The sequence below is a fragment of the Mytilus californianus genome, unplaced genomic scaffold, assembly GCF_021869535.1.
Source record: "Mytilus californianus isolate M0D057914Y unplaced genomic scaffold, xbMytCali1.0.p SCAF_9, whole genome shotgun sequence".
Taxonomy (NCBI): domain Eukaryota; kingdom Metazoa; phylum Mollusca; class Bivalvia; order Mytilida; family Mytilidae; genus Mytilus; species Mytilus californianus.
In genome coordinates, this window is record NW_026262745.1 from 73,728,382 (window position 1) to 73,754,615 (window position 26,234).

General features: G+C 33.0%; 2 protein-coding genes across 3 annotated transcripts in view; both read left to right on the top strand.

Annotated features, from left to right (window-relative positions):
* Positions 1–6,565: 6,565 nt before the first annotated feature.
* Positions 6,566–7,359, top strand: LOC127713990 (uncharacterized; the record flags this gene model as incomplete). Its single annotated transcript, XM_052219939.1, has 1 exon — positions 6,566–7,359. A coding segment is annotated over one exon (783 nt), but the record flags the coding sequence as incomplete, so codon positions are not given.
* Positions 7,360–8,252: 893 nt separating this feature from the next.
* LOC127716450 (uncharacterized) overlaps positions 8,253–26,234 on the top strand; it is a 48,256-nt gene continuing 30,274 nt past the window's right edge. For both annotated transcript variants that reach the window (XM_052222653.1, XM_052222654.1), the window contains exons 1-8: positions 8,253–8,345; positions 12,955–13,004; positions 14,493–14,615; positions 15,679–17,459; positions 20,480–20,616; positions 21,772–21,925; positions 23,564–23,680; positions 24,256–24,332. In XM_052222653.1, the coding sequence (XP_052078613.1) occupies positions 12,973–13,004; positions 14,493–14,615; positions 15,679–17,459; positions 20,480–20,616; positions 21,772–21,925; positions 23,564–23,680; positions 24,256–24,332 (2,421 nt within the window). In that variant the 5' untranslated portion in view covers positions 8,253–8,345; positions 12,955–12,972. The remainder of the gene's footprint in view (positions 8,346–12,954; positions 13,005–14,492; positions 14,616–15,678; positions 17,460–20,479; positions 20,617–21,771; positions 21,926–23,563; positions 23,681–24,255; positions 24,333–26,234) is intronic.

Consider the following 26,234-nt stretch of genomic DNA (forward strand, 5'->3'; position numbering starts at 1 on the left):
GGTAAATTCTTGCGTGCATATTTTTTAACAGCGTGTTGACTTTAAAACGCATCACATTTTGTCATAGTTTCTGTCAAAATTTCGTATTCGGATGAAGTAAGCATTGGTGATTGGGAAATTATACCCCCAACTCTATAAGTGGGGCTTTATTGCAATCATCTCCGTCCGTCCGTCCGTTTGTTAGTCGAAGACATGTTTCGTTATACTTTTCTTAGACACTATTGAACAGATAGACTTCATATTTGGTCAGCAGTATGACAGTGATGAGTTGTCAGGGTGTTCGGTTTTCGGATACATTGAATTACGGGGGTTTGCTTAGCACGACAACGTGTGCATTCTTGTTTTAGATTCGGAGCGTAAAGTGTAAAGGAACTGGTCTTTTGTTGAAGACTGTTTCCTAAAGATTTTTTTTGATTAAAAAACCGGACCCACAGAGAAAATTATATTTACAAATTAATTCAGTATGAAAACACTTGCAATGGTAAATGTCTGAATGAATAGACCCTGAACATACGGGTTATTGTAAGTTATCCAGAGGCGGATTTGGAGCTACTATACATACATGTGATTATGTGGCTATTGGATAGAATTTCACACCTAACCTTGTCTTGGTGAGCCCCCTTTTTTAAAACTCTGGATTCGCATCTGATAACCTCAGTATGCCAGTTTATTTTGTGTTGTTGGGTTACTGCATCTATAGGGTAATTAATTTATTTTTACAAGAAATTCATCATACTCTATATAATATTAAAACTATTAAGATTGTCATGTGATATTATGATTATACGATGATGATGATATCTCTCTTGGACACAAAGCAACACGATCGCAAGTCGCCAAATCTTATCCTATGTACATATAACTAAAGAAACGTATTGAATTAATCTGATCTATAATCAATGTTCTAAACGCTGGAATTACAAGCAATTGTAGGAAAATAGATACTGTGTGAAATACGCAAACCAGACAAAGCAGGGGCGGATCCAGCCATTTATAAAAGGGTGCGTTCCTAACCCAGGATAAAGGGGGGTTCCAACTATATGTCCCCATTCAAATGCGTTGATCGTCCAAAAAAAGGGGGGGGTTCCAACCCACGGAACAAAGTAAGCAGAATTGGGAAAGTTATGCTATTTGTCAAGAAGATATCGAATTAGATTCAAGATCGGTGAAATCTACGTTACCAAACAGTTAGAACATATAAAAAATATATACATGTCATAACATTAGAAGAGCTTCACTTTATATATCCGAAAATCATATGCGGATTGAAAAAAAAGTGTTTAACTTAGTTGTGTTAAAGCAGTATGCGTTTGATATTTTGTGACTATTTTTTTTATGTAATTTTAATTAATCGGACTCGAGTGAAATTGTCGCAAACGTGTTTACGATCACAATACTACACAGTTCAAGTACAGGACAACGGACAAGACTCCAAATAATCACTTGTCGAATGTTTAGATCGCGCGTTCACGTGGCAAAATTACTTAATTAAATTCAAGGACATTGTTTTGATAAAAATATAACTATATATATATATATATATATACAAGTCTAAATTGAAAACAACGTTCAAACCTATGATTGCGTTGGATAAAAACCGCAATTTTTATACGTGTGCATGCAAAACAAATTTCTTGGTAGAATGGTCTAAATACAGCACAAACAACAATTTCCAAAAGACCAAAAAAGTGAAAAAGTATATTTTAACAAAACGCATTTGATATATATAATCGTTCTTGTAACATCATAACTGTCGTCACCGTTAAAGCTTTAGAATTGTGCTAGTTCATATCGCACATTATTATTTTTATTTAAAGCATATATTTGAACTCTCTTTTGTAATTAGTCATATAACCTATGTCGTGTTTAACACATATTTAGAATTGTGCAAGCGTCTTACCTGATGTTCGGTTTGACTTTTTTATTGTATAAATTTCAAGATTGTTATAGTTTAATCTAAGTAGACTGATATATGATTCATTCAACATCACAATCATATTTACTGATGAAGGATATCTGTTATCCGAAATATTTATAAATAATTACATTTATAGTTCCTTTTTTTGTTATTGGTGTTGTTGTGTACACTTTTTAGGCGTTTATATATATATATATATATATATATATATATACAGCCTCTTGACCCTCAAATAGTTTCTAGTATTTATTACAACGTCTTTCGATCAAGTAAGTTATCCACTTAAAATTATCCATATACATTAGCATATATTCATAAATACGTGTACAACATTTTCAACACATGAATAAAGTGTTCAACAGATGTTTCATACTTATAAAACTATGTCAGTTGTAAAATATGTAAAATAACATCACGTATGTGTACTTTATTTATTGTTTTTTCTCCTTCTTTATAAATCACATTTTGAGCGTTCAGTTCCTGGAATTTGCCGCATTTTTAAAAACCGCAAAATAGCTCATGCATACATTTTTGTGTAATCTGGTTTAGTTTGGTTTAAACTGACTATTTAAGTTATAATGAAAATCTGACTTTTCATAGTGTGTTTAACTAATGCTTCCGTGCTTACAAGAGGGTCTGAAGGGGGATCTTCATTTCTGTATTCTTTAAATTTTTAGGCCATTGTTCTCTTAGTTTCTGTATTATTACAGGGGCGTAGGGGATGGTTGGCTAAACTATGTTTTCCTCTCTTAGTTTCTGTATTATTACAGGGGCGTAGGGGATGGTGGAGACCAAATACACCCGCGATTGTGTCAGTATATCAGATTAATATATACTTCTATTGTAAGCAAGTAAGCATATTTTTGTAGGTATGTAAGTAAGTCATTTTAGTAAGTAAATGAAGAGTAAGAAATGAAGTAAGTTAGAAAGTTAGTAACGGTGAAGAATAATGCAATTATAGTGAATGCATGGAAACGGGGAATTTGTAAAAGAGTCAACAACTAGACCAAAGAGCAGCTTCAGCTGGCCCCTTACAATAATGTATACTAGTTCAGCGAAATGGACGCCACACCAAACTCCGAAACATACAAAACATTCCTCGTTTCCATTCTCAATTTTATTTTAAATGAACCAAAATTTAACAAAAAACACACAAAAGATTAATAGACGTTACGCACGGAACTGGTCACACTCAAGAAAAAATACCGTGTCATAAGCAACAATTGGTCACTATATTGTCGTTGCTACTGGAAAACATATAAATTTTACATCAAAATAAAACTGAATGTCTTGGGAATTTATTTTAAGTCTTGAATGACATTTTAATACAAGTGTATGTGAATAAACCGAACACGATTTTAAAAAATAACGTCATTTTTCTCCTGTCCCGCGTTACAAATAGATGCCGATATTTGGGCAAAATGTGCTGAAGATTGGTGATTTTTTCACCAAAAGTCACCATTTTCGGGCAGCGCAACGTTCAACGTCATATTAGCATTGTGACGTCAAAAAATTTGAACACAACCAGTACTAGAAGCGAAGCAATGGGCCCCTGAATGAGATATTAAAAAGTGTCCCACAAGCAGGGAAATATTTTAGCCGAACTTACGGACTTGATTTTTATGAACAGAATACTGATAAGTTAATCAATATTGGTATCATTATTTTGTACAAAGACTCGCCTTTTAAATCATTTATTTTTTTTCTTTGTTGTTACGTCGGTTTACACAGGTCGGAATTTTTCTCATGTCCAAGAATTTGTCACAAGTACAGTTTTCACACATTTTCCGGCACTAATCCGTCGAATGAGATTAAATTAATTTGTTTTATTGAATATTTCCTTAATTCTATTTACCGCTTTAAAAAGTACAAACCTTTCTTCGCATTTTGAGCCTTGAAACATGACAATGCGCCCAGGTTTGCACAAATTACAAACAAAACCGCATGTCCAATAAAATGTCACATACAAAAATGATACATGGAACTCCGTTTTTGAAAGTTACACGTAACGTTACAGACGTTTTTTGTTGTTGATAATTGTCAAAATGATTAATGTATGCATTGTATGGCCTTTCGAGGGCCCCTGATTTGAATAAATGAATTAGTCTATTCAGAAGCGAGAAACAAATTCGCTCCTAATAATTTGTAAATCTGTCCTAATCGTATCTAAAATAAATTATATAATAAAACTTTCATAATTATTTCAGTGAAAAAAAAGGATGTCATCTAAGGAAGGACTTGAACGGTACAAACAAGAAAAGCTTCAAAAGCGACGAGAACAAAGGCTTGAATCTTATTACAGAAATAGAAATCTAAAGGAAAACGAGTATGCTTTATCAGATGAGGCAGTACGCCAAAGACAACATAGAGAAACAAGAGAAAGAACATATGAGACGGGTCAAAGAAACTGAGAGAAAACGGAAATATAGAAAGAGAAAACGTGAAGAAAATATCAATGATCAAAGGCAAAACGAGGATTTAAATATGCGAAATACTTTCGAGAATAGAACAGAAAAACATCGGGCATTGAAGAAACTGAAACTGGCCCTACCAAAGAGCCCAGACAGGCGGGTGACAACCATGGTCGCATACTTGCAAAATTCGAACTCACCGACTGTGAGAAAACTGCAATCTTCTGAAGTGATTTCTTCGCCAGAGGAAATAGAAGAACACAAAACATCAAAAGCCTTGCATTGACGGAAGATTTAAAAACAGTTATTGACAACTGTAAGAGGAAAAGATCGGATGACTCTTTGAAAACGATGAATGTTATTATCTCATCAGTAAGTGGTGAAAAAATCAGTGACAATAAATGCAGAAATAAACTGGCTAGGAAATTGGGATTACCGGTAAGAAGAGTTAGCCGTGGTCATGCAATTAGAACAAGAATACTTAAATCTGAAAAATCAAGCTGGACTTACACAAATAGAAAAACTAGATCAGATGCAATAACATCTGACACGAAGAAACGTATTTATGAGTTCTGGTGTAAGCCTGGTATTTCTCGTCCGACTGGTAACAAGGCAGATATCAAAACGGTTCGCATTGGTCCGAAAACTTATTCAAGCCACATGACACACATACTAGAAAAAATACAGACCGATGTGTATTTGGACTTTATCGGAGAAAACCCCTCTATTAAAATAGCTCAAAGAATGTTCGAAAGGTGCAAACCCTACGTTGTGCGACCCGTCCGACCTAAGGATAGACAAACATGTTGCTGCAAGTACCATGTAGAATTTAAAACTGTCTTTAAATCGTGTATGGAATTCCGAAAGAAACTTTTGAAAGAAAATGAATCGAATGAATGCTATTCTACTCCTGTGTACGATTCAATATCTGATGTCGTTAATGCAACATTATGCGAAAAAGTTGATGGTTCACACAATTTACAGTGCCTTAAAAGAAACTGTTCCGATTGTGGAGTTAAAATCTTGAATTTTCTGCCTTGTGAACTTGATGTATCTGACACTGCGGAATTTGTAAAGTGGGAAAAGTTTGAAAATGTAAGCGTTAATGTTAAAGGGAACAAAACCATAAAGAAACTAATGCTCGTGAAAAAAGAAAGTCAAGTTGGTGAATTGTTTTCATATTTCAGCACAGAGCTACATGGCAAAATGAACAATTTCAAAATCTTGTTAGAAATCTCCCAGAAAAGCAATGTGTTTGTGTGCATAACTTTAGCGAAAATTACAGGTGTTCCGAGCTTACTGAGATTCAAAGTGCTTACTTTCAAAAAACCGAAGTTTCGGTCCATGTTACTATTCTACATAGACATGCATTGCTAGAATACGATGGTGTTGATAGTTCAGAAGACTTTCCTGAAATTATCACGGAACAATTTTTCGTTATAAGCCCAGACTTAGTTCATGATCAATACTTTGTTCACCAAGTCCGAAATTATATAGCGGAATATTTACAGTCGATTTCATATTCAGTAGAAACAATGCACGAGTTTACTGACGGGTGTGCAGCCCAGTATAAGAGCAGACACTGTTTCGGAGATATTAGTCAAACAAGCGACGACTTTGGATATCAACATTTCACAAGAAATTTCTTCAAAACTTCCCATGCAAAAGGTATTTATAATAATTTAGTTTATTATCCTCGAACTTACTACTATGATTGCCTTTAAATACAGTTGAATGTCAGTCCGTCTGTCAGTCTCTACGCTAGATATCTTGGACACAGATTTAATGATTTTTCTCACATTTTCGAGTACAATGGAATACATATTATTTAGCTTTTGATTGAGTTATTTGTGTAAAATGTAAATATTTTAAAAGCGGTCGAGTATTCACATTATCGGTAAACTGTTTTCTTTCAATCCGTCACATTATGGGTTAATGTTTAAAAACATTATTCTAGAAAGTTTTTTTTTTTACATGTTTTTTTTACTATATCGAATTTGAAATAAATGTATTTTGATAAAACATGTGCGTCGGACTAAATTACACCTGACACAAAAATAAATACGTTGTATCAAGGAACAGGGCTTTTATTTCTGTTCTTCATCTTGGCAGTCGCTGTAGGGTATTCAATGTATCTCTTATATTTCTCGTGACTTTCGGTATTGTTACTATTATAAAAATCATAAACCTTGAACGCGGTAAAATGGTAAGGTCCAATGTCATGCAGTTGACATAAAAAACTTATCTGTGCATTTCAGGACCACAAGACGCTGCTGGAGGAATTATTAAGAGACAAGCCGACTGTGCCATTTTACGCGGACAGACTCAGATAAGGACAGCAAAAGATCTCTATGAATACGCGAATTCATTTCTAACACAACCGAGGTCACATTGTAAGAGAAGAATATTCCGATATGCGGAAACGATTCACCGTGACAACAGACTGTCTTTTAAGCCGGTGCCTAGCATTCGATCTCTTCAACAAGTAAGAGCTAGTCGTGATTCTGCTAAAGGATTGATAAATATCAGTGAATTGTCTTGTTTCTGTGTAAACTGTTGTCATCACATGTATGACCAGTGTTCTAATTCGATAAAAACTGATGGTTATACTGAATGGGAAATGAAGAGAGAATACAGAGCGGATGCACAAGAAAATGAAGAAAATGAACAAGTGTCTTTGCAAGAATTAGTTTCGGTTGGTCAATTAGTTGCGTTATATACTGACGACGATGAGGAGGAGTACTACATGCTGAAAGTAGAGAAAAGCATGGAAACGTTACGCATTGACACAACGGATTCTTGGGGATCTTTACTCCCTGCGGGAACACCTGTATTTCGTGGTCTATATTACAACAAAACGAACTCGCCTTTTCAATATCGTCTTGTGAACAGGAAAGCGGTTGTACCGGCTGCGTCAGTGGTCTATATTTGTTCGGAAGTAACCGCAAACAATGTCATTCGAATCACAGAAGAAACACATTTAAATGTTTTAGAATGTATTAATGAAATAAAATGCTAGAAATTTATTAATCAGTATTTATCCCTATAAAGAAACAGTAGTTATAGAAACCAATAATATATGAAAATATATACATGTACATGTAGGGAATGCTTTAAAGAGGTAAAAACGAATGGGGGACAATCGTGACAAACATAAATTCATACGTTCGTTTAACAACAAGCGACTTGGATAAAACGTCAGTCAAAAAGTGTATTTCGACGTTATTTTGATGTAACGTCAGGCATCACCAGTATCGTGCGTAACAAACGTGGCGGGGTTAAACATATTTTGTGAGATCTCAACGTACCCTCCCCAATACCTCTAGCCAATGTGGAGTAAACAAGCTTAGCACATAGCAATACGCACAGTAAAACTCAGTTAACCAGAAGTCCGAGTCCGATGTTAGAATAGGGGACAGAAGAAACTAAGCAAAATGACAATGATCAACATAGATTAACAAAGGACTACTAGCAGTTACTGACGTGCCAGCTCCAGACTTCAACTAAGCTAATCGAAAGATTATGGTTTCATCATATGAAAAACAACCACAATCACTCCCGTTAGTGGTTTAGTGTTATGCCATCATAAGTATACAAATTATAATTTCTATATCTTATCTATCGCCAGAAAGATTTAAAAATTTCAGCCAGGAGACATTTTAGTATTTTTCTTCTCCCAAATGTGCAATGGTTTCACTTCATAAATTTGGTCTTTGATTTTCTAACTTAACACCTTTATTGCACGTATCATAAACAGAAAGATTGTTTTTATTTTTACTTTCGTAAAGTGTAAAATTTGTAACAAAAAATATACGAAGTATGAAAATGAGAAATCTAGTAGAAAACGCGGGATATAGAGTTGTTGGCCCTACTGTTGAATTTTTGTCGCGAGATGTCGCATTAACGATCTATATTAGTGGTTTTCATAATTGAAGAGTTCGTCGTCTCGAATGTACACAACTTTGTCATTGTCTCCTTTTAACAGCTAACAAACCAACGATGCCTGCAAATAACAGGTTCTTTTTATTGAGTTCGATGTCACACTCTTACACCCCCAAATAAATCCATTTAAGAGCTTTTTCAGATATGAAAATTACGATCTATTTCACAGACACAGGAATCGTGCATGATCCTGCAGTCTCAGCTCAGCTCATTCTTGATCTACATATCCAAGTGTTTAAATTTTAGATTTTTAAAACATTATGAAATATAGGAGATATGGTATGAATGCCGATGAAACATCTATTCATAAAGACCACTGAATCCTGTTTCATAAAGATACCACACATTGACACAACCAAGTAGCCACCAAAATTCCACAGTACTATCTTGTTAACAACAGAGAAATGTGACATTGACGATATCAGGTCCGTTAGGTCTCATAATATGTTCGCACCCTACACATTCGCACTCCACGCATTAGCACCCTACACCTTCGCACTCCATGCGTTCGCCTGCTGGGTTCATACGCACCCAATTTTTAATTCAAATACAGTTTGAATTATTAGATTTTTTAAGATGTTTATTTAAAATATTTATATTCTCATGAATACAAGTTTTTATGCCCCCGCCGTACCGGAGGGGGCATTAAGTTTTACCCTTGTCCGTCTGTACGTACGTACGTACGTCCCGAAATTGGTTTCCGTTCTCTAACTTGAGTTTGCCTCAACCAAATGTAATGAAACTTATACACAATGCTTATTACCACAAAACACAGATCAAGTTTGAATTTTGGTGGCGTCACTTTAACCGATCTAGAGTTATGCCCCTTTATAAAAGGAAATATTGCATAATTTTTAGTTTCCGTTCTCTAACTTAAGTTTGCCTCAACCAAATGTTATGAAACTTATACACAATGCTTATTACCACAAAACACAGATCAAGTTTGAATTTTGGTGGTGTCACTTTAACCGATCTAGAGTTATGCCCCTTTATAAAAGGAAAAATTGCAAAATTTTTATTTTCTTCTAAATATCAAGTTTATATAATATATTTTTAAAATTGGAGTTATCTTCCTTTGACCATGATTATAGTTGAATCAACTACAATCAATGCTTTATACAATGCAATGTTTAATTTTGACTACCACTGATAAAACACAGATCAAGTTGAATTTGGGTAGTGTCACTTTAACCATTATTGAGTTATGCCCCTTTATAAATAGAAAGATTGCAAAATTTTTTAGTTTCCATTCTGTAACTGAAGTTTTCCCCAGCCAAAGATTGTGAAACCTATACACAATATTCATTCCAACAAAACTCAGTAAAGATCAAGTACATTTTTTTTGTTTCAGTTCTCTAACTTGAGTTTGCCTCAACCAAATGTTATGAAACTTATACACAATGCTAATTACTACATAATACAGATTAAGTACGAAATTAGGTGGCAACACTTTTACCATTCTAGAGTTATGTCCCATTATAAACATAAAAATTGCTGAATTTTTTAGTTTGTCTCATCCAAATGTTGTAAAACTTATACACAACCGTTCTAGAGTTATGCATCATTACAAATAGAAAAATTGCTGAATTTTTAGTTTCTGTTCTCTACTTAAGTTAGCCTCAACCAAATGTTATGAGACTTACACACAATGCTTATTACCACAAAACTCAGATCAAGTTCAAATTTGGGTAGTGTCACTTTTACCGTTCTTCAGTTATGTCCCTTTATAACTATATGATATGCAAGCGGGGGCATCATCTGTGTCCACATGTGGACACTATCCACATTTATTTAAATGAAGTATTTTTTTTCGTGATTAGATGGTTAATTATTCATGATTACCGTTAATTGGTATTTACAAAGCTAATTTGGTATTATTCATATTGTTATGAGTTGGGAAATTATGATTGTTGTTATAACTAGCTTTGGTCTGGGAACAGTATATCTAACGGGAAATGAATCTGATACGCTTTTCAGTATAAAATTGATAAAATCTCGGACTCCCCGAGACTTCCCGAGATTAACGGATTTTGGTAGCGTCTGATTGAAAAACTATCAGAACTGCTCAACAAATTAACCACATAACTCTAATTGTAAATAAATACAAGTTTTATCATTTAGTAGATATATTTTGTCATATAAAATTACCAAAATAAGTTTGATTTATTTGATGTGAAGTGTTTTAATATAGTTTGGGAATTTGTAAATCATCGCGGCAATGGCCGCCATTTTTTTTATTACCTTGTTTGCATTCTGCACAATTCTGTGATGAAATGCTTGCGATTTTAACAAATTTGAAGTGACAGAATACAAGTTTGATACACTAGCATCACTATAAAACTAGTTTGAATGACATTTTATTGATAATATCAGAAATTATTAGGATAATAGCGAGTCCGTTTTTAACACATGTCCGTTTCTGTATCGTATCTTTATTAACTATGGCACGACGATAAAATCGACTACAATCAGTTAGTGTCAAGTCCCGTCAATATATATGTTCCTGCTTTGGTGTAGTTACTGAATATTCTAGTTATCTCTTTGATTTGGAATAGTGCATGATTTGAATGATTGTGTGAACTGGTGATATTGCTTCAAGCTTCAATATCATTGTGACTAGTTTGATGACCGTTTGATGTTTTCCGCATTTCTTTTACAAGTCTTGGATGAATGAACTAGGCCTTTGATCATCATAACAATATTCATTTTTCATTTCGTCAAAATAATTCTCAAAACACTAAAAGAAAACTGTTTTCTAGAATGTAACTTTATTGTAAAACAATAAAATCTTATTATCTTTATTTTAAAGCAATACACTAACTAAAACACGATTAAAAATGATTAAACACAAAACCTTTAAAAGGTGAGGGGGGGGGGAACTTGTAGGGTGCGAACGTGAATGAGGGCGAACATGAATGGGAGCGAACATGTTTTTTGGCGAATGGACTAGGATTCGACATTGTCACTCATAGTCCAAATAATTATGATGTCTTGAAAGGCTATTTAATTTTTTTGCTGTGGTTGCCTTCCTATGACATCTCCATAATTATTTGGACTTAGTCACTCAGTCAATATCATGCAGCCACAATGCATACCTCTGAATAACTACACAGCTTTTACACAATAATCGCTGTGATGTAACATTTTGTGCTGATGTTGGGTAAACCAAACAATCACTAATCAATACATCGGACTCTGACTTCTTTTAAACTGAGTTTAAACTCTGCGTATTACTATGTGTTTGTTTATTCTACATTGGCTAGAGGTATAGGGGAAGGGTTGAGATCTCACAAAACATGTTTAACTCCGCCGCATTTTTGCGCCTGTCCCAAGTCAGGAGCCTCTGGCCTTTGTTAGTCTTGTATGTTTTTTAATTTTAGTTCATTTATATGTTTTGGAGTTTAGTATGACGTCCATTTTCACTGAACTACATGTAGTACACATTTTTGTTTATGGACCAGATGAAGCCTGCCTCCGAGTGCAGGATTTTCTTGCTGTGTTGAAGACCCATTGGTGGCCTTCGGCTGTTTTCTGCTCTTTGGTTGGGTTGTTGTCTCTTTGACACATTCCCCATTTCCATTCTCAATTTTATCAATCTTCACAAGGACAATCTAAGAAAGGAGCCAACATCTAGGAAACATCTTAACCAAATGAGACGCTGACAACTGACACCTGACACTCTCTAGTCTTACATCCATCCTGAGACCTTGAACACATGGAAGTTGTAGAATACTATACATGTAACATTGTTTTTATCCTGTGGCAGCCATACTTTAATTTGTATATTGAATTTTTCTTTTTTCCATTGGTCACATCTTGTACATGATAGTATATTCCTTTGTTGACTTACAAAGAAAAAGTAAAAAGATGGGAATTACAATGATAATTTATTTGCATATATTACACCCATATGGGTGAAGCAAAAAACTCAAAATGTAATACAATTTTAACATATAACAGTCAAGAATTACTAGTTTAAAAACATAAAACAAATACCATGAATACACAGTTATGTTAATGTAACTTTTGATGAACATGGACCTCATTTTCGCAACTATACATTTCACCACGGTATAAATATGAAAGTAAGGAGCAATAATATGATTGTCAATAAAACAGCTATCACAAGACAGAGGTGGATTAGGGGGCAGGGTGCCCTGCCCCCCCCCCCCCCCCCCCCCCCCCCCCTCTTTTGTGAGAAATTTGGTATCATCACGATTCACAATTTAATTTTTGTGTCAATCACGATTCACAGAAAATAAATTTCCATGATCACTGATCAGGAAAATATAAAAAAAAAATAAATCTGTAGAAAAACGGATCATGATAGCGAAAATGTGCCTATCACGAAGAACGAAAATAACCCATCAGGCCCCTCCTGTATCACAACTTGACCTAATTTGTGTCTCAGATTTGCAGATTACTGTTTAAACAGTTGAACTGCAGTACAGTAAAGTTGGAAGAAAGTATAGGTACTCAAAAAAGCATTCTTTTATTTTTATTGGTGATATACCACATTTACCAATATATGCCATACATGTATATTCAAATTTATATATTACAACTCTTTGGCAAAGAAAATAGCTTCCTACGTATACGTACCTTGAAAATGCTTGAAAGATCATCACTACATGTATGTTAAACACCCATCTATCATGATTTGATATTTTAATCTATTTACAGATAGAAAATTGAAATAGGATGGCATCTGTAAAACACAAAAATGACAAAAAGTAAGTATATTTAAATACTGGTAGATAAATGGGGCTCTAATGATAACCTTAAACACATGTTTTAAATCTCATCTTCTGCATTTGAAGAAACCCTCTAAATGTTCTCTTTTTAAAATGCATCATTAAAATCTGTCTTCTGAAAGTGATTTGAATCTCAGTGGATCTTGTAGTGTTATGGCCTTTCCACTTTTATGTACTGTTGTATTGTTTACATTGAGTTCATTTTAAATATATACAATTACTGAAGGTTTAAAGGCAGATGGTTGGTTGAACAACAATTTGACTTTTTAACTTCCTAATGATTATTTATATAAAAATAAGGAGTTGTGGTATGATTGACAATGTGACAACTATCCACCGAAGTTCAAATGAAGTAGATGTAAGCAATTATGGCAACAGTACGGCCTTCAACAAAAAAAAAAGCCATACTGAATAGTCTGCAATAAAAGCCGTGACATGAAAAATATGAAACAATTCAATTGAGAAAACTAACAGCCTTATTTATAACAAAACAATTTACAAAAAACAAATATGACACACATGAAACAACAACAACCACTGAACTACAGGCTCCTGACTTGGGGCTGTTCCATAACAACATACATAGGACCCAGGGAAGGTACTTTTAAATCTCAACTATGGGTGGGTGTCATCTATGTTTTTGCATAGTGGAAATGTAAGTGAATTTGCTTCTATAGGTGGTTACCCCATTTTTAAAGTGCCTTCCCTGGGTACCATGTATGTTTTAATGGAACAGCCTTCGGACAGGCACATACAGAATGTGGCGGGGTTAAACATTCGTCCATCAAATATTTCCATCACCATTTTTTCAGAAACTATTTAAAAGTTTGACTTCATAGTTGGTCAGCATCCCATCCGTGACAAGTCGTAATGTGTTTGAGCTTTTTGGATCTGTTAGACACCTACTTCCTGTTTTCCTATACCTTGAATTACAAGTGGAGGATATGCTTAGAGCTATAATTCATGCATACTTATTTTACGTTTTTAATGGACTCATTAAAGACTCCCGCCACATTCTTTATGTATGTGCCTGTCCCAAGTCAGGAACCTGTAATTCAGTGGTTGTCGTTTGTTTATGTGTTACATATTTGTTTTTCGTTCATTTTTTGTACATAAATTAGGCCGTTAGTTCTCTCGTTTGAATTGTTTTACATTGTCATTTCGGGGCCTTTTATAGCTGATTGTGCCGTATGGGCTTTGCTCATTGTTGAAGGCCGTACGGTGACCTATAGTTGTTAATTTCTGTGTCATTTGGTCTCTTGTGGAGAGTTGTCTCATTGGCAATCATACCACATCTTTTTTATATCAACTTTTCAGAACCTTATTTTTTGTTTCTATATTGTGTAAAATTAACTGTTAGAAGTGGAGAAAAAAGTTGTATTGAGAAGGCTGATGTTTTAGAACTTTATATTTCTAAAGTGAATCAATTAAAAATATCATCATACATGTATTTGTAATTTTCTTCAGGTTGTTCCAGTTGAAAAAAGAAAGTAAGAAACTGCATGCTGAAGTTGAGGCATTGGAAGATGCTCTCATGCTACATCAACGATACAAACATGATAATGACACTAGTGTTAGAGGTCTACTGAGGTAAAAATAAAATGCAGGCAGGAATTAAGAGGGGCTAGAATAGTGGGTCATGTTTCCCTCAGATGACAAAAATCTAAAAAAAACATATGTATTACATCAAGGATGTACTTACGTCAGGTTAATAATTTTTTGTCAGATGTTCGGACTCATTGGTTTTTTTCCTAAGATACAGGGTAAAATATTTTGCCCCATAACACCCATTTTTCTTTTCATATAGGACTTCAATAGCTCATAAAAGGTTGTTTACCAAAATTCTAGATTTCTTTTCTTTCAATTTGAGACCCAAATAATACCAATGCAAATATAAGGTAAAAGTCCAAGTCAGCCTTTTCCCGCCATCTTTTAAAAATCAAATATCAAAAAAGGAGTTTCATAACCTATCAATATTTTTAGCTTATTTTGTTCCTTTACCAATGCTCTTCTGACTTATAGTATCAATTTTAAATTCTAGATTTTTTTAATTTCACCTCTGTATTTGGAAGCAACACATTTATATGAAATAAGGAGATGTTGTATGATTGAACATGAGACAACTATCCAACAGAGTTCAAATGACGTGGATTTAAGCAAACTATGAATGTCTCAGACGCTTTTCAGAGGATCTGGTTTTGAGGGGGGGGGGGGGTAATTTATTTATGTATTCTCTAATTTTTATAGGTCTATATATTTTAAGCCTATTATTCTCTATTCTGTATTTTAGATTTTAATACCCTATTATTCTCTATTCTTAATTTTTTGGCCCATTTTTCTGTAGATATGGTCCCTTATTCTCTATTCTGTAAACCCTATCCAGATCCTCAGATAAGATAGCCAAAAAAAGAAAAACCAAGCAAACAAATAGATTTGGAGCTTAAAAACCAGGACAGAACATTCCTCAAATGTACTGCACCAACAACGATTTAAGTAAAGGTATCTGAACTTCATTTTTATACTTGTCTTACATTTTTTCTATTGAAAACAATAGCTCTACTAAATACACACAATTAGAAAAAAATATTTTAGCGAAAAGTTTGATTTACATACACTATTTTGATTTTATATTTTGCATTTCTATTTATATTAGAAAAGAAATTGGAGGATCCATTTGGCAGCGTGGGGGATCAGGTAAATTACATTCATACAGGACTGCAAATGACTTAGAAGAATCGGAAAAAAATGTTTCAGAATCAAGAGTAAATAAAAGACGACAGAGGAGAAATAAACAATATGAAGCTAATCAAAAAGAAAATGAAAAAGATAAAGTTAATTCAAAGCAGAATGAACTGGTTGCAAAATCTGTAGGAGTTCCAATCCATAACAAAAATGGGGATAGTGCTAATGATGAAAGCATGGACAACAAAGGTAAACATGGAAACCAGAAAGACCATGTGACAAAAACAACCAATGGATTGAAAGTAGATTCAAATTTTGAAATTGAAGCTGAAAAGGTTTCCATTTTGAAGAACAAAGTTTTAGAAAAAGCAAGTGTAGGTGTGATTCATCGAAAGCATACTACACCTAAAGGACACACGGATTTAAAATCAAATTTTGATTCAAATAAAAATTCTTCGAAAATTTCAAATGAAACTCCTGCCAAACTTCAGTCAGCTTTAAAAAATGTTGACAAGTCAAAGCATGACAAATATGATGATGTACAAAATATGAGAAATATAACTAATCAAAATTCAGAGAAATTACAAAATGATGGACTACTTAGGGGGAAGCCTCCAAGTACCAAACTAAAGCAGACCAATATCAAACCTTCACAAGCATTAGAAAGGTGCAGAGATAATGAAGTTTTTAAAATATTATCAATGCCTAGCAACCAAAGGCCTGATCAGTTACCTAGCAACCAAAGATCAGACCTGGTACCAAAATCAGTTTCAGGAGAAAATATGGTGTCTAGTCAAAATGAATCAAACAATTCTAATAGGGAGCAAACAATTTCTAAATGTGATCCTCTTGTGAAAGATTGGATTCAAAGCTTAGGACTTATGGAAGAGGAGAAGTATTTGAAAATGTTTGCAGAAAATGAAATCGATATGGATGAAGTTTCTCAACTAACAGCATTACAACTGAATGAAATAGGAATTACAGCATTTGGTGCATTGAATAAAATTCTCAGAGGTATAAAAGAATTGAAACAAACAAAAACCTCATTGGAAGTAAGACCAACCAAAAATCTTTCATCTAGTCTGGATTTCAAAAACGTTTTAAATATAGAAAATGAGAATAGACAGTCCAAAACTTTAGGTCATACTGATCATGATTTGAAAAGAAGTATGACATTTGAAGAGCGTTTAAGTAATATGGATCAGTCAAGGACTAATTTACGAAGATCCAGAAGTTTTGCAAGCTCTGCATCAAAAAGTTTGTATTCTTCAAATACTTTGCGAGCTTCGCTTGATGATGGCATGGCAGAGAGAATGAAGAATGAGAAGGCAAATCTGAAAGACACAAATTTTGAATTAAATACAATGTCGGTTGTGCGAAAAAGTGTGAATTCTCCTGTTCAAAATATGGAGAACCTAAAAATCACTGATAAAGACAATCAGCCAGTCCAAAATGAAGAGAAAGTTAAAACTCTCAGAAAAAGATCCAATTCTCCAGCTAGAAGACTGGCTAGCAGTCCAGCAAGAAGGAAGACTAAACCTGCAGACAAAGCTGCTGATTCTGATGTCCCACCTAAAAAGAAATGTGACAATGCTCAAACAGGACAGAAGAGTCCATTCTCCAGGCAGGGGAGTGATGTTGGTGAAAAGAAGAGCACACTGAATAGACAAAAGAGTGCTAAATCTAAAAATACACCCGTTCTCTGGCCAAGAGCCAAATCTGCACAGGTGGCTGAAAAGAAGGCTAAGGAAGGTAATAAGAAACTATGAAATATTTTATATATTGAAACTAAAACTATGAATAGATTTAAACATATCTTTAATTGTAAGAAGTGGTTACTGTAAATTCAGAAATGTTAGGAATGTTTTTATTTAAAATTACTAAGCATTTGCTAAGGGATGGGTTTTAACATGTTTAAACATGTAGTAAAAAAAAAAAAATCACATTTAAAATTTTTATATATTTGATATTTGAAAAAAAGTTCAGATAGTTACTAGTATGTAAATAGAATATTCAACATTAAGAATAGAGGGGCAGCACGTATAAAATACTGTTATTGTAAGATCATATGAATAGAAGCAAAAACACATCAAATAAGTGCATCCTAAGCATGATTTTGTTGGTTTACTATCTACTAATTAGGTTTTAAATTTACATATATATATATTGACTTTATGGTTAGAATTTCGTCAGAAATTTAATATACCATTATTGAATTGTCATGATTGTAATAGCTATTTTGAAATTTGAAATATTTGGTAGACAGTCAGCATGGTCAGTAGTCAGCTTGTTGCAGAAATGTGTTTACTTTTGCTCGTCCTCCATTTTTTGCCTGACTTTAAATATGTCTCCAATGTTCATACACAGAAAAACGTTGTCTAACTTAAAGTATGCTGAGTTCATACACAAATAGTTGTTAGACAATAATTACGTATAAATGATTCAAATCTATATTTTCTGGACCTTTGAGAAATCATCCCCTCATGATTGACAGGACCGGAAATTTTTAACATCTCTGATTGTAGGGACATGTTACAAATGCTATATAATTTACAGCTGAAGTATATCATGTATATGTTTATTTGTTAGTATCAAGTAGTCAGGTATGCTGAATTAAAAGTCCCATCACAGTATTCTATATAATTCACCGACATAAAATATTGTGGATTCATTATCATTTTTTGGGTATCAATTTTCATAGATTGTGTAGGAATAGGAAAACCACAAATTATGGTGTTCGCAGAAATTCAATTTGTGTATCAGCTATGGCAAAGCCATGAAATCAAAATATACACAGGAGAATATAATATTTTCATGATGTTTTGATTCATGAAAATTGGTACCCACAAAAAAAAATGAATCCACAGTATACAGATACATGTAGACCTTTTCCACATTACCTGGCAGCAAAGTAACACATCAAGGAATTCCACATTTTAAAAATATACTGGTACCTACAAATTAAATATTATATATATTCTTGCCTTTCATAGCATGCATACCATCATTATCATGATTATTAATTCACATACATGTACATGTAACTTTGACATGTTTTAATATATGTTTATCTCACCAGCATATGAAAAGATTTCGTCTAGCAATAGCATACATTTAGATACTAGCCCTATTGCATTCAAGATACTCCAGTACAGTTACCATTGTAAAAAAAATGTATGTGGCTATCATGGCTATTAAAATATGGAATTTATAATATATTTTCAATAATAGGTTTTATAAATATCTATTTTAGTAATTCAAGACCCAGTTTATAAGTATTCTATAATGAAGGGCAGATGGACCTTTTTGGGGATGTCAGGATTTGACTTTTTTTTTGCAAGATCAGGCATGTCAGGATTTACATCTATCTGCACTCAGGAATTGAAGATGTATTTTGGGATCCTGGAAAGAATGCTTTATTTTTTTTTCTGGAATTGGGGATGACACTAATCTTACCCCCCCCCCCCCCCCCCCCCCCTCCCTTATATTAGTAACATCTGACTTTGTTGATTAGTTTTATGAAATCAGATCAAGTGGAATAAGTAAGAATATGACTCCTAGTCCTGTAGGCCTACGTTATGTGTAATGACTATTGATAACTTACACTTTAGTTTTAGTTACACTTGACCTATCAAGAAGTTGTTTTGAATATATAACACAAGATACAAGCAAATATTAAAGTGCATAATACATGTAATACATTTAGAGTATACGTATCCCCTACTCATATATCTCTGTAAGGAGGAAGGAGGAAATTATGTTTTTGGAAAGTACATGTAAACTGATAAATGCGACTTATTGTACAAATGTATTTAATCATTAAATCTTAAAAAAATATAAAACAAAGTGTTATTTATGATGCCTCTTTCAATGGATTGGGCCTGAAATAAAAAACCATGAAACTGAAGTTTGAACTATAATAAAAATCAGGTATTCAAGTTCTCTGTATTAAAAATTTAAGTACAAATACTAAGAATTTATACAATATTTTATAAAAACCTTAATGTAATACAATCCAGGGCCAAATTCATGCTTTTTTGAAAAAGGGGGGGGGGGGGGGCATAATTCCAGAAAACTTCAATATAAAATATTTTTTGGCAGATTTTTATACTGAAAATTTTATATTTCCCCATCAAAGTTTTCCCTCTTTGCACACACACACCCATCCTTAATGTACCACTGCAATTGTTATGAAGGGATACGGAAAATTAATTCAATCAAAATATTTAACAAGCACTAGACAAAATTATTTGCCAATAAGTGGGATTTTTATTAGTGTTCTTAATCATAAAGTCATTAGAATACCTTCAAGTTTAATACAGTCGGTAGCTTTCTAGTTATCAATCAGGCTACATACATGTATGTACATTGAAGAAGACAGAATATCAACAAATTACACAGTGTAACAGGCCAAGAAACTAAAAGTCACAAATATCATTATTAAATGACCCAAGATTCTTAATTGTAAAATATGGTACAGTAATAATACAGTCATCAAAACAACCAAGATATTTGCTTCTAAGATATGTCTTAGATGATGTAGCTATAAATGATTCATGATAAGGACAAATTATTTGGATATGGTCTGCATAACAATTTTAATAAAATGGAAATGGAAACTGAAGTGCAAGTAAACAATGAAAATAGTGACATAAAAAACTTTAATAGGTTCACTATCAAACAAAATTTGTAGAATTTCTCATATGATGGGGCTGAGTGTTGATGTTTTATTAGATATACTACTTATTCAATTTTTACCATACTTTTTATAGGGGTTGCTGCAGCAGCTAAAAAATTTAATGAAAAACAGAAACAGATAATAGAAAAGGAAGAAAAACACACAAAAGCAAAGAAAATAAAGAAGGTACAGAGAGATGAAATGGCAGCAAGGCATGAAAATAGACAACAGGTATATTTAAAGATACTGCATTTATTTTGCAATCAGGTGTTACCCGTAACAAGCCTGGTAATTCAGCCCTTTCAATCTTCAAGATAGACATTTGTGGCCACAGGCCTGATGCTCATTTTTGAAAATTTCGTATAGATTCTATATGTGTGTACTTCTATTACAGATATGTTTAAGTATTTCGAATACAGATATATATGTGTATTTGAATTACAGGTATTTGTGTATATTTCCATTACAGATATATATGTGTATTTGAATTACAGGTATTTGTGTATATTTCCATTACAGATATATATGTGTATTTGAATTACAGATGTATGTGTGGGTATTTCAACTACTGATATTTGTGTGTATTTCAACTACAGATATGTGTGTGTATTTCAGTTTCAGATATGTGTGTGTATTTCAATTACAGGACAAACAAAATTTCCAGCCATTGTCAAAAGTATATGAAAACTTCTAATGTGACTTTCTTCTTCAAACACTTTGAGTACACACCCAACAATAACATGTATGTACTGATCAAATAGTATATAGAAACTTAACAATGCCATAGGTAGAATTTTCCGCATTAGAATCATAAGGACTATGGGTAATTTCATTTTTATTACCCCAAAATGAAAATAATGTATTGTCATTGGTTGAATTTCTATTATTTAGGAATTGATAGCCAATGAAAATATTTTGGTGTATGCTTTTGAAACTATTACCCAATATGCAGTTGTAAAACCACCATTGTTTTTCCCTTGTTAGTCTTTGTTAAATTTGCACTTTTCAAAAAATTGTGCAGAATTTATCAAATAAAGAAATACTTGGCATGAGTAAAGTTTTATCCTGTCCAGTACTATAGACAAAATTTCACATAACATTTCATTGCTTATAAGAAAATAACCATCACTGGAAGTTAACCAATCAAATGTTCACCTTTTTTTTCCCTGTGTACAAGCTTTAGTAACCATGTAACCTCAAGTTTCCAAAATATTCTATAGAAACCCCAAATAAACTGTCAAATTTAAGAGAATATTTTTTTCGACCCTTTTTCGTATGCAACCGGATGTGATGTACTATGATTTGGTGGTATTACACTTGAAATAGATTCTGAAACAGGAAAGCGTCTGGAAAATTGTTATTGAAATGATTTAATATAATTTTCAGGCTGAAATTGACCAAGAAGATGACATGGATGATGGCAGAGTAGATAAACTAGACAGAGAATATGAGCAGGAGAGACTGGTGATATCAGAACTTGATCAGGACATCAGTAAATTGATATCTGTCACAGTGTTGGATCCTGTCAACAAGAACAATGGTATTTAGGGAACGACCATTTAACTTCAAGGGGGAGCGAGGGGTTATGGTTTTTTCTTAAAAAAATATTCTGATCCCCAATTTGATGAAAAAAAAATATTGTGGTCAAGCAGATGACAAAAAAAAATATTCTGAATCCAGATTTTTTCCATACCTTATCATGCTTTTAGTGTTAAATTTTGAAAAAAATAATTTGATTGATAGCGTCGAAAACCAAAAAAAAAAAATTCGGGCTTTGGGCGAAAAAAAATTTCTGACTCAGACAAAAAACCATACCCCCCCTCCCCTTGAAGTTAAATGGTTGCTCCATTATCATACTGGGGCTGTCATCACAAAAAATATTATGTCTAAAATTGGTCATCGTTCATGGCTTACAATTAATGTTACTTGTAAGCTTTATTGTGAAAAGAAACGCTGAGTTTTAAATACGGTGGATTCATTTGTCTTCGTTGATACCAATTTTTTCGTGGATTGAATTTTTTGGTTTTGCAAAAGTCTTCACATATTCCTATAGAAAATTTGAATTTTGATGAGCATTTTATTAAGTGGTTCTTCTGTACCAACGAAAATTGGTATTCAATGAACAATAATAAATTCACAGTACTTGGACTCTCTCCACAAAAAATCTTACGACTAAAATTGATTCTGAGTTATATACTCAATTGTTCATGACTTACATTTACTTTTTTTCATAAGATTTGTTGTGGAAAGAAATAGAGTTATAATGTAGTCGGGAAGATTTCTCTATAATCTAGATCAAACTTGTTACTTGGAGCTAATATAAGTTGTTTTTAATGTGGTACATACCACTACAGGGAAATAACTCTGTATAAATCAGCTGAATATTTTAATCACACTCTGTTGTTAAGAAAATATTAAGCTTCTCGATGATCAAAATTAGTGTTTGTCAAACTGCTATATATCCAATGAAATGTTTCCTATAAAGTGTGTGGTTCAAGTCTTTTGAAATTTTCTTATTTTTGTCAAAGGGTCAAAGTAAATATTTTATCAAAATTTTATGAAAAAATGCCGAATTAATTTTCGTCAAGATGTTTGGATCCACCTTAATACACTTGAAGGGATAACAGGAATCCTCCAAAATACAGGACAAAAGAAATTTTCGGAAATTTGAATTGAAAGGAAGAAAAATTGACTGCTATGGATTCATAGTTATTCTTGGAGTAGGAATTATCAAGGGTTTCATGGTAAATACTAAAAAATAAATATACATAAAAGGTGGAAGATATCAAAGTGACAATTAAAATTTGTAAGATGAAGAGAGAATGACAAGACAAGACAAAACGAAAAATGAAGAAAAAACAAACAACAATCTACTGAACACTACATAGAAAACTAAAGACTGAGCAACTGAAACCCCAACAAAAACAGGGATTGGTCACTGGTGCTCTGGTAGGGTAAGCAGATTCTTCTCTACATGTGGCACCCATCATGTTGCTTGTTAGTCTTCAACAAAGAACAAATTTTGTATAGATTTGTTCTATCCAAAATTTTTCAAAAGCCTAAAATAAAAATTTGTCAATGAAGTTTTGCTCAATTCATAAAAAACACAAAAACACAAAAAAAAAATCATCTGTATACCTTCTCTAAAAAGACACTCATACTTTGCTTTTTTATTTAGATTATGTAGAAATTCCAAAGAAAGAAGAGAAACCTATGGAGAGACCCAGACCTAGGTCGTCAAGACACGTCAGACAGAGTATAAATAAACCAATCTATATTGGTGCAGATTTCCCTGGTACTTTATGCTAAAACATAGAAATTAAGGGGTGAAGTGAAATTACTTCTTACATGTAGTGAATTCTTAAGGATTGCATATCCCCCCTTTAATTAATAATTCAAATAGGTTTTATGATGTGAAAATATTCTGTGTTTTCTAATGTGAACAAGACAGCTCTATGTGATGAATTATGTCTTGTCTGTTTAATAATAAGTATGTAATGTTTAAGTACTGCAATCTCTTCTGACCGAAATTTTTTTCTTATTTGCACATGAGAAATTAAACATAAGCAAGGTTTCACATACAGAACTTTGATACTGTTATTCATTTGTCAATAAATTTTTTTTAAAGAAGCTCTTTCAAATGATATGCATCAAGAACAAACCTCAATATAACTGCAAATTTGTGAATTGGTGTAATTGTGCATTGTTGTATATTTGCATCAGGTAAAGGCGGCATGCACATTTTGAGATAAAAGCAGACTACACATGACCTATGATTGGTTACATACACATCAGTTGAACTTTGGTGGAAAGTTGTCTCATTAGCAATCATACTTTATCACATTATTTTTATATTTTTGTTATTTTCAGGTGACTTTTTACCCACTGGTCAAGGCAAGAGGTATCAGTCTGCAAGAGAAAATGAAGTAAAAACAATAGAGTCACAGGTAAATAGTATTTTGATACTTCAAGAAAGATTTGAAAAAAGGAGGACATATGTTACAAAAAGTCGATCCAATATTGTTTAGTTGCTTTTAAAAATAATTGTCAGTGATTTTGCTAGCGCTCTTCATTTTCGTCATTTACGAAACGGTTTTCAAAATGACGAAAGTATTCCAAATCAATTTAGTCACTTAAATTTGGAAATAGTAAAAATATTTTCGCATGAAAATACTATAATTCTACCTGTCTTATTGCTTCTGACAAGTTTATGACCCTCGGCTAATTAACATTTACAACAGGTGTTATAAGTTGTGATTACAGATAATCCGCTTATCGCCATCATATGGGTCACTAATCCGTTAATTTTGTATCAACCTCATAATTGATCATCATAATTATTTTCCCCAGTAAAATCAGTCAAGTCGGCATTTCAATTTCAGTATTTATCAAACGAGCACAATTTGCAGTTTCGTCATTTGAGTTTTCCCTCGGACAATTCGCATTTTAATTTCTACATTTCTCAAAGGATCACAATTTCCAGTTAGCTTGTCGTAGTTTCGTCAAATGAACTTTTTTCGTCATATTTGATATAACTTTTAATAAAAAACTTTCGATAATTTCGATTAAAAAGATAGAACTTTATTCATATCATTCAGAAATGTTTTCACGAGTCAAACAGGTGCTTCCTTTACGATGAACTGCGCATGCGCGAAAGTATTCTTATGAATTTAAAGACACTTAAACGTAAAATACGAAATAATTAAGTACCAAACTAAACGAGAGAGACAAATATAGTTCTTACTGTGGATTCATTTATTTTCGTGGGTACCAATTTTCGTGGATTGAGGAAAACTTACATATTCGTGGATATTTAAATTCGTGGTTTTCGCAAAGTCTGCATTCAATCCTTTAGACAATTTGTATTTCGTTGACCATTTAAATTCGTGGTTCCCCTGTACCCACGAAATCCACGAAAATTGGTATCCAACGAATAATAATGAATCCACAGTATTTATCAAATTTAATTTAAAAAGATAATTTCCTGTCTTTTTTAAAAACGAACCAATCCGTAGATGAATCGGGATTCATTCTGAATTTATTATCTACTTGTCACTTCCCGTTTTCATTTCATTTGGAAATCGAAAGTAAATGTGATCTATTCATGATAAATTTACAATTTAAAGTCATTAGAATTGTTCTAATAAGGATTTGTACAAATCCTTGGTTCCAAATTTATAGAAGTAATTCTAAATATTGCTTTAAAACGTTTTTAAGGATAATGAGTATGAATAATGCAGTGAAATAGTCCTTACTGTGCTTACAAGTTCATTTATCCTGTGATTCCTGGTTTAAAAAAAATGGATCCCAACTTTTGCTGATTAGGAATGTACCCTGAAACTAACTGACGTGAAATTGTGAACTAGATTTCTAGATCTTATATCCTAATCTTCGTATTAAAGTGCCACATCAGTCAAATCATGCAGTAACTGCCTAGTATGCCTAAGTCCTTCAAAGTCTGACAAAGATGTATAGATAGTAATATACATCCTAGGTCCCTTGCTACTACCCAAAGTAAGGTTGATTTTCATCCCATGCAAAAGTGACTAAAGCCCTCAAAATCCTAGCTTAAACCCTGATAATTGTTATTGTATAATCACTATTGAAAACTCTGAAAATAAACTGAACAAAATATAAATTGACTGCAAAGGAAGGTTGGTCAGTAAGTTGAATATTGTATGAAAAACTGAACTCAACTTACTGTACTTACTGTACTTAATTATTTTGTTCTACATATAGATTCTATCGCTGCATCAAGTGTGATACGATATTTATCAATTTTCAAAATTTTACTGTCGAGAGTGGATAAATATTCAAAATTTAACTGTCGAGAGTGGATAAATATCATA